This window comes from Salminus brasiliensis, chromosome 9 (assembly GCF_030463535.1).
Source record: "Salminus brasiliensis chromosome 9, fSalBra1.hap2, whole genome shotgun sequence".
Classification (NCBI taxonomy): Eukaryota; Metazoa; Chordata; class Actinopteri; order Characiformes; family Bryconidae; genus Salminus; species Salminus brasiliensis.
In genome coordinates, this window is record NC_132886.1 from 36,061,533 (window position 1) to 36,079,649 (window position 18,117).

The following is an 18,117-nucleotide window of genomic DNA, read 5'->3' on the forward strand; positions in this document are numbered from 1 at the left end:
AGTGGTCGGCTCTGGAGTGCCCTTAAAGAGACCACCTACATTAAGAGTTATAACTCACTCACATACTAGATCTCATGGGGTATTAGAGCAGTGGACAATATGACATCTTTAAAAATGTGAGGTTGTTGGTTCGATGCCATGCTCTGGCAAAACACCCTTACATCAGCATATACCTGTACTAAAGCTTGACTCTAATAGTCTCTTTGGGGAGACACCTAATCCCAGTGGCTGAGAGTACTTCACTGAACCTCCACTGGCCTATAAATATATTCTATGGGACTGTTGATTGGCCAGATTTATTAACAAGGTCAGCTCTGATGCTGACTGGTGGCTGTCAGAGTCAATAAAACATTTTAACAGTGTGTATATATAACAGTGGTGGCACTAAGGGTGTTTTGCTCCCTGCGTTTAGTACGTGCCTGTGAGAAGTGGTGGGATGGATTTTGTTAGTTAAGTAATCAGTGTGCAGTGTCTGTCCGCTTGATGAACTTGAGATTCCTGGTAACAGTCAGGAGGGATTTTAACTAGACCCATAGAGCCCATGACCACCTGTAGCCCCAGGCCCCATTAGCAGGCTAAAGTGCAATGTGAATGTGACAGAACTGGTCATTATTTTGAATTGGCAAAATGTCTCATAAAATATGTACAATACATATACAGTAACCCAGATCAATCTTTGATTACCTGTATACATTCTGGAGGAGATCAGCTTTCTGCTTAAGCAATGTAGAGGAGATCAGTACAGAACAAGCCAAAAAATTAGCCATTATTGAGCCAAATGCTATAAGTGGAGGTTAGAAATAAGTGAACTTTGGGAGGAGAACCATGCCTGAAGCCACTTCTCCCTAATCTAACATCCTATAAATTCTACCTCTACCTTGTCCATGTGTCTGTCGCAACCCTCCACCACCCTGTCACCTCCCCTTTAATCATTCCTGTCTCCACACATCAGAGGAGGGACTTGGCTTCCTACCACAAAGCAGAAGCCACCCAAACTCCAGCCCAGAAAATAGAGAGTTCTCCACTTGCTCTCAAAGTTTTCTACCAAATCATCAGCTATCATAAGCTGAGAGTATGAAACTATTCATGAGGTTTTTGTCGTATGTTTAAAATGTGTTTGTCTCTCTCCATTCAGAGAGATAGTAGCCTGGTCTTGTACGACTGGAAATAACTGCCCGGCGGCGTTGCAAAGATGGCCGGCAAGTGAACAGACGACTTGCCTGTAAGGACTTTGGTATGGATCAGCGGTTCAGCCTTAAAAGATTAACCAGTCACACTTCCCCTTCACTTGACCGTCTTCAAACAACATAATAGGACAGTAGCAAGACCAGCGATTTTTAAGGCCCCACCCTTGTGGCTGCTGGATCCTAAGCGGATGCTCGCCTTGCTTTTTTACGTTGATCTGAGATCCAGCTGAAGTGGTCCTAGATACGATCTGACATGACACGCAAGGTCATAGAGCAGTTGCATAATTGCTTAATTGGCTTTCTGCACATATGTATTCTGTCTTTTCCTTTAATTTGTCAATCATCTGTCTAGTGTTGATTTTGAACAGCTCTATAAGGTACGAAACTTCTGTTCACTCACGTTTTGAGCATCTTCATGAATCTCAGCTTTGCCTCCCTCTGGTGGAATTCCACCAACTTTTTCAAAACTTCTGCCTCCTTAACTCATCGAGTTGTAGAAAGTCATTTGAAAGGGGTGTGATGGGAGTTAGAATAGCTGTGAATGAAAACCAGACACCCAGAGTTATTTACTTAAAAGGTTCCCTAACAGAAAGTTCCCTGAAATAGCCTGGTCACGTTTTGACACAATGTGAATGTGGCAGTTGTTTTTTAAAATGCGTCCAAATTTCATGTTGAACGGACCAATAGAAATGCTCCAAAACAACGTGGAATAAAATTGTTTTACATTTGACTTCCATTGAAAGTTAAGAAGCGTTTTTTTCTTCTCCTGCAATTTTTTCCATTGTGGAGTTGCAAAGTTTTTAACATGTTTTCTTTTAGAGCTGCTACACCAGCATGACCAGCTTTACCAACCTTGTTGACCAATATGACCAACCTGGTCAACCAGCCTTGCCAAACTAGTCAGCCAGTATGACCAAGCCTTGACCAGCCTGACAACCAGCTTGGTCTGAATAGGCAGCCTGATGGACCATCTATTCCATCAAAGTTCAATGAAAACAGACAACCATACCTGGTTAAACAGCATGGGGTCAGTTTTGGTCTGAATGACCAGCTTTTCAACCACCCTTACCATCATAGACTAACTTAGACTAACTTGGCTGCGGCTAGTCCTGAGCTGAATTTGTCAGCAGGGTCGTTGCATTCATTTGTTAAAAATAATGCTGTCTGACACCTGAGTCATTGTTCTTATTTTACCAGTGTAGGGTGTGTTTTCTCAAGGATGACTAGCCTTGACCATCGACGGCCAGCTTGGATCATCTAAAATCTTCTTAAACCAGCTAAGACCAGTATAAGCTGGTCTCGAGCTGGATGTTTCCGCAGTTAGATCATGATAGAAGAATCCACGGGCCGATGCCTACAACATTGTTTTGAGAAGCTTTTAGCTTTAAAATGTAGCTTTTAAAATGTATTCAGGTACGACGCTGTAAGATAAAATTGTCCTTATTATTTCATATTTACCACTAATTTACCTGCTTAGTGGGTTTTCAAGCACCTTGACCATCAAGGAATGTCTCACTTACCAGCAAAAGCTGGCCTTGAGCTGGATTTTTTAGCAGGTTTATTACATTAAACCTACAAACGTATGAATACGCTGCTTTTTTTTTCAAAAATTGCAAAAATATTGTTTTAATTATGTCAAGACAAATGTTTATGTGCTGTAAAGAAATCCAGGTAAATCCAGAGGTTTAACTTACTTTTTTATCCTTCCCTTTCTTCTGGATTCATTACAACTGATGTCTTACGTCTATGCTGACTGAAAAACAGTAAAAATTAATTTTAGGACGTTTCGCTTGCAGTTCATTTCAATTTCTAAGCAGTGGAGGAGATACTGAAGGTGAAACTGAAAACTTTGCCATCACACTCAGATTTGTGTTGTGGTAATGACAATTATTCATTTTTAAAGGAAAAAGACCCCTAGATCATGGATTTCCTAGCACTACTCAACATATCGTCACTGTCAGATGAAAAACTTGTATCTCCAAAATGGGGACTAACTCAATGTGGTCAATGTAAAATAAGACTTTAGAGCATCTCTATTGGTCGATTCATCCAGAATTATTCACACAGTTTACAGATGCAGGGTTCAAACCATGGAGAAAACTAAAAATGGACAGCAGTGATTATAAATAATAATTAATAATAATGAAATTAAAATATAAAAATATAATAAATATGATTAAACATATTTATTATGATTAAATTACTCACTTTTCCAGACACTTCTCTCATGGCTGACCTGTGCTTCCCTGTCAGTCTTCCTGTCAATGGTTACGACATAAACAACTGTTACCTTTAAATAATTCCTTACAGAAACATACAGCTGTAATGACTCATTTTAAGGATGGTAATATTTGTGCAATATTGGAAGTGCAATAAATGATATATTTAAGTCCTAAGACATTTATTTTATAATAACGTATTTCTAACATGAATTTATAACCTAGGAACATAAGTTCCCTTAAGTGAGGAACTGCCTATAAGCTCAGAAGACTGAGGTTGACTTGATTACAAACAAAAAGGCTATATTACATTAGGAAAGTTCCCCCATCAACAAGAAACCACTATAATTGACATTATTTACATCTCAATCCATAGAAATCCCAGGAATTCCCTTTCTGCGTGCAGGTCTAGTCAAGAGAAGCTTCAGGAGTTTCAGCAGCTCATGAAAAATTTCATAGCAGCAGGAAAATGGACGCTGTGTCAGACGACGTCATGCGTCAATATTGTATGCAAATGAGGAGGCCCCATAAACACCGCATGTATATAGAAGAGGGGGCGTGGCCACGACGCGCTCCCTCCTCCCTCTCATAGACAATACAGGTACACGTCAACGTTCATTGGCGGAGCCGCCCGAAGGGAGGCGTGGCACTGTCTGGATCTGCTCGTGGAGAGCCACTACAAAGACTTTCACAGGCAGGTGTACTAGAGCCAGGCTAGGAGCTGACGTGAGTTGTCAGCGAGAAGCGGGGTGTGCCTTCTTCATCCCCCCTCACGAAAAGTCATGCGGTAGCGTATTGTTAACGGCTCGTAAGGGAAGGGGGAAAGGAGAGAAGGACGGAGGACAGCACGGTTCCTCACGTTTGGACGCTCGCCGAACATGCCATGGAGGGAGTTGGTCTTCAGCAAGGAATTTCTCTGTGAGCAAACACGACCTGAGGACCATGTCGGAGCAGGTAAAGGGCTGATAGGAGAGCAGGAAGGCTCACTACTTGACACGATGTGATTTTTGTCCCTTTTCTTTGGTGTGCTGGTTGACTTTTCCGTTCCACCTTAAATGGTGCGGTGGTTTTATACGGGCGCTTACACAGGCGCCCTATTAAAACCGCTAGAGCATTTAAGGTGGAACGGAAAATTCGAATGACAAGCCAACTTCAGCCTCGTACGCTGCATGGGTACACGCCCTCTTGCCTAGAGTCGGCTGGGGGGCCTTTTTTTTTGACGTTTTTACCATTAAGGTAAAACAATTTCTATATTTTAAATAATATTTGGTGTCATTTCAACATATTAGCAAGAACAGTGTTGGTATCCCTGTCTTAGACAATAGCAGGCTAATAGTTAATTGACTAACTGTGACAAATACAGATACACGAGTTTCTAAGATCATATTAATGATATTAATGACAGACATTCATGTAGATTCACAATTTCTTATATTAATCATATTAGTAAATACAGAACATGTGTTGATCCAACAATATCATAATTACAGTAACTGTTTGACAGTTTTGAGCTCATTATATGAATATACTAATGACATTTAATGACAAGTTACATAAATATATTATTTATTTTACCTCAATCTTGTTCACAACATTTATGTTAATTACTATAGACAACAGCAACGATAAGCAGATACTTATATAAATACATTAATGTTTATTTTTCATATAGTAAATAAAATGGTGATGAATGTGGAGTGCCACAAGGTTCTATTTTAGGGCCTATGAAATTGAGGTCAATTATATTAATATTAAAGACATGTGGGCCTACCTACAGGGTTTAGAGGGTCAATACGCACATGAATACACTAATATAACATTTATGCTAACAATACAGACTATAATAAGAGTGAATGGCAATAATAATTGTGACTATTATTAGAGTAATATATATCTGTGTGTCTGTGTATTAGGTTTGCTATGTTGATAGTCTCATACATATACAGTTAATGTAATTATATAGTCATTAATATTATAATTACTGTGTAGCAGTATAGTGTTTGATCAATGGAGGTAGACTACAGTAGGAGTTGTATCGTCATCCTGTTGTCTTCCATACAATAGACTATGATTTAATTAATTAGCCCATTGCAATTATGGTAATTGGTTGCGTGTATGCGTACGCATGTTTGTGTGTGTGTGTGTGTGTGTGTGTGTGTGTGTGTGTGTGTGTGTGTGTGTGCAAGGCTTCTGGCAGTACATTGGCCTAACACAGTCCCCGGCACACCTGCAGTGCTAAGCCTGGGTTAATTGCTGCATTAATATTGATGGCAGGTCCCTGTGTAACCTCAGTGCAGTAAATAGAGCAAGTGCTCCTTTAGTCCAGCTATTGTGTAAACGGAAAGAGATTTATCTTTCAGCAGCGCTGAGTTGCTGGTGGCCCAGTTCGCCCTGGGTATGGGTATGTGGAGTTTGATGCAGGAGTGTGGGCACCTTTGACCAAATAATACATTAGGTCTGAAAAGAAGTAAACACTGCACCTAGTGTATTTCTTTGATGAGCATAAGAAATACCATAATTATGGCATATGCCAAAGTTTGGACCTACTGAGCAGATAGCACAGCTTGCAGATGCTTTCTGTAGTCAGAGATGAGTCTTTCTGTTCTCACTCATAGCTGTTTCACCCACTCTTCTTTGCAGAATACGTCAGGTTCGGTGATCTTCTTGGACTGTCTTGCTGGAAAGCATGTTTAATATCTAGATTTTCAGTGGAGTTCTCGTCAGGGGACTCAGAAGGCCGTTCTCCAACCTTCAGCTTGAGCTTATTGAAGTAGATCATGGTGGATTTTGAGATTTTGGACCACTGTCTTGTTGTAGAAGCTGACTGTGTTACATATAAATCAAGAAGCTGCTGAAAGTTAATGAAATATATAAAGGAAAGAGGTTCCGTCTACCTATGCAGTATTTTCTGTGCCACTGGCTGGCACAAACACTTAATGCTTAACAGTTGGCAAGAGTTTCTTTAGATCAGTCTTTTTTTTTCCTCCACATAATTCTTTACTTCATCAGTCCACATCTACATTTGTTTGCGAAGAGGTTGCAGGTAAAGGTTTTCCTCTGATGGGTTTCCCATGTAGGTCTTGTCTGTGGAAGCAAAGCTGCACAGTAGAACAGTGCAGTGGCAGGCCCTTTTCTTCACCTACTTTCTGTCATTGGAGAATTTGCATTGCCTTTCTGGCCAGAATATGAAGACTTCTATTGTCCAGAAAACACTCTTGCCTTGACTTCCACAGTTCCTCGTAACTGCCATTCCTCAATAACATTTCGCACATGGAAATTCCAGGCTGGAGGCCCGTTGCTTTTAATAGCCTTCATCAGATTGCGCCGTCTTCTGAAAGCCTTCCTTTTGATTTGTAGTGTCAATTGGCTTAATTCTCAAATTCTCAATCAGCTCAAGAAGGTTATTGAGGGTTAGAATGAGGCATAAATGCTCATCAGCTGCCCATTCCTAATGACTGTTCTTGATCTACCCAACTAAACATAATGAGCCAATTAAGGCCTAATGAGTTCATTAGAATTTAGGCCAGGAGTGCCAGAATGTTTGCATACAACTACATGTGTTTTACATGTGTACTTTAACATGAGCATAGAGTGTTTTGACCTACTTCTGCTATACAGTATAGCCTATACAGTGTGCAAAATCCCAAGTGAACATCTGTACATCTGGTTAATAACACAATAGATTCCTGATGTAAATGTTATGACTACAAGCGTACTGCTCTAAATAATAAATCATTGGCTCAGTAATGTCATGTGACCTGATTATGTGGGTCTTCACAATCTGTAAAAGTCATCTAAGGGTAATGTTTGCATTATTCAGCATTTTTTTTATGTATCACCCCCAGAGCAGGATATTAGTTTTGTGACCCGGAAATAGGATGTCATCTTCGCTCTTAACCTGCCTGCTGAATGAAATTTGACCGCTGCAACAGGGACCTTTATTTCTGGTCTCCATGTAACAAACCAGTTGCTATATTTAGTTATTTTAGTAGTTCATGAATGTTGTACACTTATATAATAATTATAATAAATACATACATACTTTGATTATTATTTCATAAATCTGTTATGTTATTATAATAGAATTCTACATATTATTAGATGTTGGCATGGACTTCATTAGGTAGGAAGGTGTTTGTTATAGAGGATAATTAATCCATGGTGGCACATCGATTGGTCTGTACGTCTCATCAGAGTCATCATACTCCTCTGGCATCAGTGGCCCTTGGGGCACCACTGTGGGCCACCTCACACCTTCACTACAGCTGCTCTTGAACATTGTCACGGTCGTATCAGAATATTATGATCATGCCTGAATGAGTTTAGAGTGAACTCCGTCTGGGACTCTTTCTGCATGTATAAATAAGCAAGCACACCAGTCAGTTGTAGCAGAGTGCAAAACCATCATCATGGGCAAAGGATGGTAGCCTCTTGGGAACAGCTATGAGACATTGTGAGACATTCTAGTCATGTCAACGTAGTGAGGATGTACCGAGAATCGTGTCGTCGGACCCCTCTGGCAGCAGTTGCCCTTGGGGCACCACTGTAATGCCATTGGGAGGCACTTCACACCTTCACTACAGCTGATCTAGAACATCCCACAAAGTTAGCGCTTTCCGAGACCACGCAACCACCCTTCGCCCACTGTCACGCCTGGTTTGGAATGAACTCAGGCCATCGCCTAAGACATCACAGATGCCATGTGTTTGCTGCACGTATAAATAAGCAAGCACACCTGTCAGTTGTAGCAGAGTGCAGAACCATCGTCACAGGCAAAGGGCATGATTTGATTGATGTCCAAAAGGGCATGATAATGGGGCATCTGACGGGCAAAGGGTGGTAGCATCTCGGAAACCATTGACTTTGTGTGATGTTCTAATTGAGTCTATATAGTAAAGGTGTACCGAGCATAGACTTCTCTCACATTGAGCGCCTCCCAACAGCATCGCAGTGGTGCCCTACAGGCCAAGTCATGCCAGAGAGGAATGACGACTCCGGCGTGTGGTAAAGAGCAATCAACAAGCCACGTTTCGCTAGTGTCCTCCCTTACTATTAAGCAGGTGGTCATAATATTGTGACATGACTGTATATATAAAGTCAAATAATGTTAATAATAATAAAACATTTTAGTAACGGATTATTTTGTGTTCACAGGGTTATGGCTTGACTCTATCTGCTGCACCCCCGCTACGCAGAGGAAGCACCCCTTTACCTATCAAACATCTGCTAAGGCGGGAGGAGGCAGTCTCCGAGGACTATGATTGGATGCCAGGTGTAAATCAGCCCACCCCTCTGCCGGTCAGCAGCAGTGACGCCAAGGACACACCACCGCCCCCTAAGCCCCCACCGCAAAAATACCACGGGCCCCTGCGAATCGTATTGCTGGGGCAGAATGGGGTGGGCAAATCCTCTCTGGCGCTGTCCCTTGCCGGGCTGTCTGACAGATCGCTTTCCGTCGACTCTGAGACTCAAGTTGGTCAGTGTTTTCGTCCAGTTGTCCTTTTGCCCCTTAAAGTGTTTAGTTCAGACAATTTTGATTTACATTTATATTGATTTTTTTTTATTATTATTATTATATTTCCCTCCCCAATTTGAAATAGCCACTCCTGAGTACTCTTTCCCTCTTATCACATGTAATGCTCCCAACACTGGGAAGGTAAGGGCTGACATATACCTCCTCTGACACATGCCAACCAGCCACTGTCTCTATTTTGAACTGCCGGCAAAGCAACCAACACGCTAGGCTAGAAGGATTTGCCAGGCTAGCAGATGCCGGTGTCGGCGAGCATCACATTAAAGCAATGTGTAGAGATAGAGCCATCTGCCCAGAGAGAGAGCAAGGTCATTTGTGCTCTCCTGTACTCTGGCTGCTGATGGCAGGCAGCATGACCCAAGATTCGAACCAGTGATCCTAGGGTCATAGTGCCAGGGCCTTAGTCTGCTAGACCACTCGGAGCCCTCAAAAGTGGGTGCTTCTCATCTCTTTTAAGAGTGTTTCTCTGATGTGTTATGACCAGTTTATTATGCACTGTTAAATATGCGAAAAAATCATTTAGTCGGACAGTGAATTGCTAGGGGTTGCGGGCTGCTGGGGTTTCTGCAGCCCCCTTACTGTCCAGAGGTCTTTTCAGACATAAGAACTCAAGACAGAAGCGGGATTGTGAGTGGAAGGTCGTCGGTTCGACCCCCTGAACTGACAGGACACAACCAAAGTAAGCTTGAGCAAGATGTTGATGCAAGGTGTTAACAGCCTCAGTGTGTTGACTCTACCACCCTGACATTGTGAGTTGGATTCCCACTGGTGCCTCAGCCATCCTTTCCTGGGAATCCAGCATAATTTGCCTTACTCTCTCTTGGGGGTAGGTAGGATGGCTCTTCCTCTTGCCCGATCGCATTTAGATTTACATTTAAGGCATTTAGCAGACGCTCTTATCCAGAGTGACTTACAAAAGTGCTTTGCTATTTACTTAAGAATAACCTCAGCTAGTTTGAATAGACTAAAATTCAAAGATACCTCTAAGTTAAGACACTACTAAACACAAGTCAATAGGGTGACCCCTGCTATTCACCCAAGTACTCTCAGAAGAAGTGGCAGTTAGTGTTCTCCTCCAAGCGTGTTGAGCTGCCCAATGATGTTGCATTTGCAGCAGTTTGAAAAGATGCAGTGGTGCTTCACCTGACTCAGAGGAGGCATTTGCTAGACTTCACCCTCAGTGTCTAGGGGGTGGGAATGGGTGATGGTGGAACTGGGGAGAAAATTGCAAAAACGATCCTCCCGAGATATATAGTGATCTACTATCCTTGTATGTTATACAACATAGTTTTTCTATGTTATTGATGATTGTTAGCAACCAATCCCTCAGCTAACATTTACTTTTCATGTAAATACTGATGTAAAACATTGATATCTGTGGATTGTCACAACCACTGTGAGAGTTGAGCGCTGGATTCATCATCGGGGCAATTATCGGGGACCAAGCACTAAGCACTAGCACTATTATAGAGCTAGTAGAGCACAAAAATACTTTTTCTGTGTTCATGTTACCTTTATCCATCATAAAGGTTTTGCTTTGTTAGCTACACCAGGGTTTCCATAAATTCTGGTAAATCTGCAAAATGTGATTTTTTAAAAATTTATTTAATATAAAAAAAAAATACAGTCTTAGGACTTTAAACAGTAACTGTTGTGAATTATTTAGTAACGGTAATGTAGACTGACCAACTGAAGTGCAAGCCCCCTAAGCGGGACCCCAAAAGGCTTTTGTAGTCCCCTGTGAGTCAGTATCTGCTGGCCCTCATCTGACACATGAAATGAAGAAAAGATTACCAGTGAGGGTCTCCTGGAGGTTGATTGGAAAAGTCTGAGGGCTACTCCAAGATGGCATTCATCTAATAGCTTAGCCTTTCATCTGTCCCGCAGATTTAATGGGCTGCCAGATAACTAGCTCTTGCGTCTGGGTTGGAGCGTGGCTTCTGCTCGGTGTCTGAGTGCCACTCGAACCAAGCAGATTGTTTATACTGGGAGAGAAAGTATAGCGAGAGAGAACGAGCAAGAGACATCTGTGAAGAATAAATCTGTTTGTTTTGTAGATGAGGGTTATCAGCGAAGAGTGACCGTGGATGATGAGGATAGCTCCATCTTGGTGTATGATAACTGGAAGCAGGTGAGTCTCTCTGTCTCTCTCTCTCTCTCTCTCTCTCTCTCTCTCTCTCTCTCTCTCTCTCTCGCACACACACACACACACACACACACACACATGTTTTGCAAACCCATGTATCTGTCACTCCATCTTACACACTGCACTCTGGAATTCATTGACACTGCCACTCATTTACACATGTCGCTATTAACACTGCTACTCCAGTATTCAGATTTCCAGTCGATGGTGGATGGCGAAGCACTGTGAAATTAAACTAGCAAGCGTGTGATTAAATGAGGAGGATAAAATCAGCCCACCTACTTCAAGTGTACTTTATTCAATAGCCTTATCAAATGTTGTTGTGTGCCTTCAGTATTTTCTAAAGGGTAAGGGAGCAAATATAGCTAATATTTCTAGCTAACGTTATTTTAGAATTGCTTTAAAACACTGATTGCTATACACTGCTGAAAGCACTATGAGAGTTGAGCATCTGTCTGTAAATTACATCAAAAGTGGCAACCATCGGGGACCAAGCACTAAGCTGTTAGAGCTGGAACCAGTAGAGTAAAAATGAAATACTTTTTCCATGTCATTTTACTTTTGTCAATCATATAAACGTCATTTGCTTTGTTCGCAACATCAGGTGTCCCGCATGTCCTGAGAAAGAAAATTCTTAAAACTGTCCTAGAGAAACGGTGAGATCCTAGAAAAGGCATTGGATATTTTGGCTTTGCATGCCCTATATTTTTTTTTAAGTTTGTAAATGCTGCTTAAACACACATTGGCAAACCTTCTTTGTTCATAATCGCTAATAGCTGTTTATCAATGTTAGCAACTAAGGTTTACTTTCCAGTCAACATCAGTCAGTCATCTGCAAATCCCAATGCAAAACCTATAACTATTTATGCACATGAATAAGATGAAGAATATTGAAAACGTTAGCTGTATGTGTGAAACGTCTGCTGTGTTCATGGCAGTTTTATCTAAATTGCCACATTCGTTCTATAAGGACATTTATTTAACTCTACACCATAATAAACCCTCGACTGTCCATCTCCAAGGGCAGCTCTAAAACCAGTGAGCCTCACATTTGAAAACCACCAAAAGGATTTACAAAGCTTGAGTAGAAAGAAATTTCATGTAAATTCTTTTTTTTGTAAAAAGAAATGTAAAAAAATATTTGTAAGTACTAACAAAATTCTGTAACATAATGACATTGCCATTTATATGACTGCTCTTGAAGTAGTACGAACCGAAGTGTCAACAAAATAAATAATAATAAATATTTCACATTTCATATATTTAAATAATAATAATAATACAAATGTAATCAAATAAAATTACACTAAACAATCAAATAAAACACAATTAGTTACTTTATTAATGTGGATTATTTCACCAGCAAAGGGTCTAGGACCTGTGATAGCCATCAGAGGAAATGGCTGCGTCTCTAATGGGTAGAACCGGTTTACTCGATGAGCTTGAGGACTGACGGAATTTGACAGAGCAGAGCAGGTACAGCCAGAGTCAAACAGATACACAGTCAAGTATAAACACCTATAGCGCAGGTTCGTATGTCTGCAAGGTATTAGCTGGCCTTTTAATTCTCTGTATGAGTCAGTATCCGCTGCCGCTCATCTGACAGACTTGAAATTGTCTGTTGAAGGTTGATCAGAAAAGACTGAGGGTTACTCCAAGATGGCATTCATCTAATTGCATAGACTAATTCCATGGCAAGTGGCAATAATTGGGGACCAAGCACTACACACCAACACTACCATAGAATCACTGTTTGTAGGCTGACCTTATTTATAGCAGATGCAGGGTCTCAAAGGGGCATTACTTGGACATAACTTGGAATGTGCCCAATGTACGCAGCAGTTCTCAGTCCTGGTCTTGGAGTAGCACTGCACATTCAGAGTTTCCCCTACTCACAACGCCCCTGATCCAGGTAATGAACTAGCTGATGAGCCCTTTCTGGGAGGAACTAGTGTGTTACAGCAGAAAAAACACTAAAACAAGCAGGTCAGTGGTGCCCCAGGACCTGAATTGAGAACCATCCACAGAAATGAGCCCAACGTTTAGTCACGGAATTCAGCAGAATTATTATTGTTAAAATCTAATCAAAATTTTCCCAGAGGAACAAGACCGTCAGAGCTCACTGCAGGGATTTAGTTTATGAACTTTTTTACTTTCTCGCTGGTTGTGGGTTTTCATATCTGAATAAAAGACTGGCCTATCCTACCAAAGCAGTAGATACCCTCTGCTCGTCTGTGTAAAATGTTCATTCAGAGCATGATTATGGGCCATCGAATGAGTGAAAATCCTGCATGTACCTGCAAAAAGACTCGCCACACAATTTGTAAACAAGTACATATAAGACACTTTACATCCTAAATTTGGTTACAGCTCAGTTGCTGTTTATTGTAACGGTTCTTGTTAAAATTGGAAGAAAAAAGAGTCCATGCTCCATTCTGTACCCAGAGGCAATGACCGGCCTGTTATTGGTTGTTTCTTTTCCCTTCGTTTCCTTTTCTTTAGAAGAAATTGTTTTCTTTCTCATGTAATTTGTTCCACTTATGTTACAGCAAGAGCCTGGAGGCTTCAGAGCTTCATGCTGCCTTTTATCTCTCTGGGAAATCAGGAAGGGCCAGACACAAGCAAACCGCAACTTATTATCTGTGAGCAGGCACCATAAAGAAAGGCTCTGTTCAAGGTTCTGGTCTGTGCCAATGTGACCTGTTAATCCAAAGGCAATGCATTTTTGTTTTTGACACTTCAGTTTAAATAAGACATGAAACATCAAACGTGACTGTGTGTATAGAAATCTATGGTGCATATGTCACACAATACCAGCTGAAGTACTGATAATATCAGCTGATGTAATTCTATATGGTCAAAAATTCAATTAAGGATCCAATAGTTTTAAATAGGGATGCACCGATCCAACATTGTGTGTCCCAGTATCGATATTGATACATAAACCTTACGTATCGGCCGATACCAATCCGATACAGTTGTTGAGTTAATAAACTATATACCTCACCATGTGCGAGAGACTTGAGGCATCAGGACTGACGTACATATCGTTTTACTAACTTTGTAAACCAAGCAATAACAAAGTAACTCAGATATAAATTAACCGAATTGCTGTTCGTTTGTCAGACCAGCTGTGGCAGTGACGATATTACCCCCTCCCCCTCGGCTGTCCTCCATTACCGGCTCAAGTTTACTATTTTATGTGTATCATGTCTGTAGGTTACTCTGATCCTGAGTTTTGAAGCCTAGAATACCGCCGTTGCGGGAATCTGCTTTAGTGAATGGATCCTTCCTGTGGATCGGCCTAATTATCCCATACCTGATCCAGCTAATTTTGTTAGCATCAGGACCGATATCCAGTCCTAGCATGTAGTGCTTGGACCTCTCAGTTATGGTCCCTTGCGATGGATGCCATCTTGGCGTAGCCCTCAGACTTGGAGTAACTCCAGTCATTCTTCAAGAGACCATTTAGGGACATTTAAGGTAGTAGTTACTTCAGGCTCTGGCAGATGGCGCTGCACAAGGACGATTGGGCTATAAATACCTGCCGAATGTGCAATGGGATTTATAGATTGAGAAGAGGTCATATAATGCAGTGAGCATCTCATTGTATGTGGGAGGAAAAAAGAAAAGCTGTGCTTTTATTGGTCAGTTTATGCCACCACAACAGCTCACAGGAGCCACATAGCACAGCATAGCATAGTGCAGCTATGTTTTTAGCAGTGTAACAAGAACATTGAAACAAGTCTTTTTATTATCGTAATTACCAAATAGAGTTGTTGTCCTCTCAGTGTCCTCTCAGTGTCCTCTCAGTGTCCTCTCAGTGTCCTCTCTGCTCAGTACGTGGCTTGCTAGCTGAAGACCGGCTGCAATAAAACAGAAAACCTACTGGCTTCTCCATTTTTGGCTTCTTTGTGCGGCAGTTTTAAGTTCCCCATCTAATGCATGCTTCTCTCAAGTATGATGATGTTTGTTGTTTGTTCGGAGAGAAGAGGTGGTAAAATATGGAGCGCAAGGACGTGACAGGCCAGGTGCAAGATGGGAGGGCTGGTGCTAGGGTCAGGTGAGGTCATGTCTGCCAAACATGCTCTAGCCAAACAGTCATGTTAGCCTTGTAAGCATGACCACTTTTAGTACCTCCCATTCTACACAGAGAGGGGAGAAATTCTGGTGAAATACAGCACACATTCATTAGACTTTGGGAATATATTCGTAAGACATGTTCTGTACATTTACATTGGGGGTCCTGAAGAGCCACAGGTTCTAACTTCATTAGAAAGAAAAGAGAAACCCATTCAGAGCCAGAAATTCGGATCTCAAATATCCTGTAGCTGTGAGAATCACTGTTCAGCCTGCATCCTTCGAAGCATCTGTGCTACTGAATAATTTACTTTAGTCCTTGTCTTGAATCGAGTAACGAACCAAAATTTAGGTCATGCCAGATCCATATCGTCCTCCTCACAGTCCATTCATTGTTGCAAGGCAACTCCAGAACTAGCAGCAGCTTCAGGTTTGGGCTGTTCTTAAACCCGAATCTACGTGTCCAGAGCCCCTCACTTAAAATGTCCACGACCAAAAGCTCAGAAATCACTCTGAATACATTATTCAATTACACACTGTTCCCTTTTAGAACAGCTCCAGAGACCCAGTAATGGGGAATTATACCGAGAGTCCTTTTCGTCTTTCATAAGAAAACCTTCTCTGAAATGGTGGCTTTATATGAGAAGAAAAAAGGCAGAATTAACTTTCATTTACATTCATATTACCAAGATTTTATTCCACGTAATATTGTACCACATATCTTAGTGCTTTAATCAAGAAATCAATTTTCCATGTTCACAGGATCAAAAGTTATCAGACAAACTCACAAAAATAAGGTTTATTTTTAATATTTTTAATGCCTGAAGTCTGGAGCCCTTGGACATTGCAAGTTTCCTCCTTTTGAGGAGCTTTACCCAGGTGTTTACTGCAGCCGCCTTCAGTTGCTGGGTTGGGTTTGAGCGACCTTATGATTGCTTTACTCTAAAAAGTTCTAAAAAATGACAATATTTTATCATATTGTGATAAATTTTCCTAGCGTGATGCACAGTATGCTTTTTTAAGCATAGCAAGGATATGATCAGTGCTTAAATAACACTGATCAGCTGCAGGTTTCATTACAAACAGTGTAATTAGTCAGGTTTAACTGGATAAAGTACAGCACATTTCAATAAAAATCACTGTAATAAATATGGGAGGGTGGTGGTTTTTAACAATCCATCACTACTAATGCATACTGTCTGCGATCACGTCTATCCTGATTAATATCGTGTATCGTGTAAATAGCGTGAGACAGTATTTTTGACCATATCGCCCAGCTCTTTCATCCATCTGTGCTGTAAAGCTCCGTCCTATCAGTTTTGCAGCATTTGGCTGAATTCACCCTGCCACTTCTATAAGTAGTCAAAGCATAAATAATCACCAGTGACCCAGTTTCACTAGTAGCCATGCATGCCTATGTCATAACAGTGCCCCCGCCATGTTTGACAGATGAAGTGCTCTTGCTTCAGATCATGAACAGTTCCTTTCCGATTCCATACTCTGCTTAATCATGGTTTCACCTGTCCAAAGAGTCTTGTTCCAGAGCTGGGCAGGGTTTTTTAGATGGCTTCTGGTAATCTACCTGGCTTCACAACCTCAAGCACATCGTTAAGGCACTGTACTGTTACAAAAACAGGGCAGGAGGAGCATGTTATGGTTATTGTAAAAGAGAAAACAACCCACAGGTGTCATGTGATGCAGACATTATTCCCAGAAGTACGTTGTTAAAATCTGCCCCCAAGCTCATAGACGCACGCATTTACAACACAGGCTCTGTCTCTAATGTTTGTTGTTTGTTTATTTCAGGTTCATCTTCCATATTTCTTTAAATCTCTGTGTAAATCTCATAATGTGGGTAATTGTAATGTGGGTTTGCGAGTGTCTGTTTACAGGTTTGGGTATTGTATGTCAGTAGCATAGTAGAGGTGTATTAGAGAATGACTCCAGGCTTTGGACGGGCTCCAGAGCAGCGAGGGAGCCAAAGACTGGACATGCTCCAGGCCCCCTCTCTGTTTCACCAGCCCTCTCTCTTCAAATCCTATCCATCCATTGAACAGGACATCACATTACCAATGCCCCACTTGGTCAGCCACATGTTCCTGTGACCAAAAAAGAGCTTGGAACAAACAAGCGAAAATCAAATCCAACGAGAAAACATGCACAGGTAGATCTCTCGCCGTCCAATAATTGCATTTAATTTTAAGGAAAAATTCACTGCAGAAATTTAAATACACTGAATGCACAGATGTGACCAAAGGAACTATAGTCAGGTTTGTAAGTATTTGGCTAAAATGTGTCAATTATTCAGTTTGACTTATCAATAATTGTGTGTTCTTATTTGGGCATGGTTCAGAATATGGGCATCGAAATGAAATTGTGATCATGATGTTATTGTATCAGCTTGGATATTTGCATCTCTGTTAGAACTGCAGCCCATTTGATGCATTGTGATGCAAAGTGCTTGGTTGCAAATCCTTTTCACATCTGTCTCACAAATGTGCTTGTATACTTTGGATCAGGTTAAGCTTCATTTCATCTGTCCATAAGATGTTGACCCAGAACTCTCCCTGCTCATATGTACTTGTTAGCTTAGCTTCAGACAGCTGACAAATGAAAGGACAAACCAACCAACATACATAAATCTTGTGTCTCAGTAAAATGGTAGGCCACCATTAGCTACAGCTTCACCATTACAGTCTACAGACCCTGGAATAGTACTGGGGGAATGGAACACCACTATTCCCCTCAGTTGGTGTTGTAATGATGATGGTGGTGGAGAGTTTAGACTAACACATAGACTAACACATCTAAAACACTCAGCATCTCAAAATATTCATGATGGGGGCACCGTCATCCTGAACGACACCAAACTTATCAGGATAGCCTTTCTTTATGCTTTGAAAGTGCATCTTTCCACCACAATTTTCAACCCTGTTTACTGGATTTCTTATA

The 18,117-nt window shown here is 41.2% G+C and overlaps 1 protein-coding gene across 1 annotated transcript in view; it reads left to right on the top strand.

The window, feature by feature from the left end:
- The first annotated feature begins 4,090 nt into the window (after positions 1-4,090).
- rem2 (RAS (RAD and GEM)-like GTP binding 2) overlaps positions 4,091-18,117 on the top strand; it is a 52,571-nt gene continuing 38,544 nt past the window's right edge. Inside the window, exons 1-3 of the mRNA XM_072688293.1 lie at positions 4,091-4,360; positions 8,561-8,882; positions 10,997-11,070. Coding sequence (XP_072544394.1) covers positions 4,349-4,360; positions 8,561-8,882; positions 10,997-11,070 — 408 coding nt within the window. The 5' untranslated portion in view covers positions 4,091-4,348. The remainder of the gene's footprint in view (positions 4,361-8,560; positions 8,883-10,996; positions 11,071-18,117) is intronic.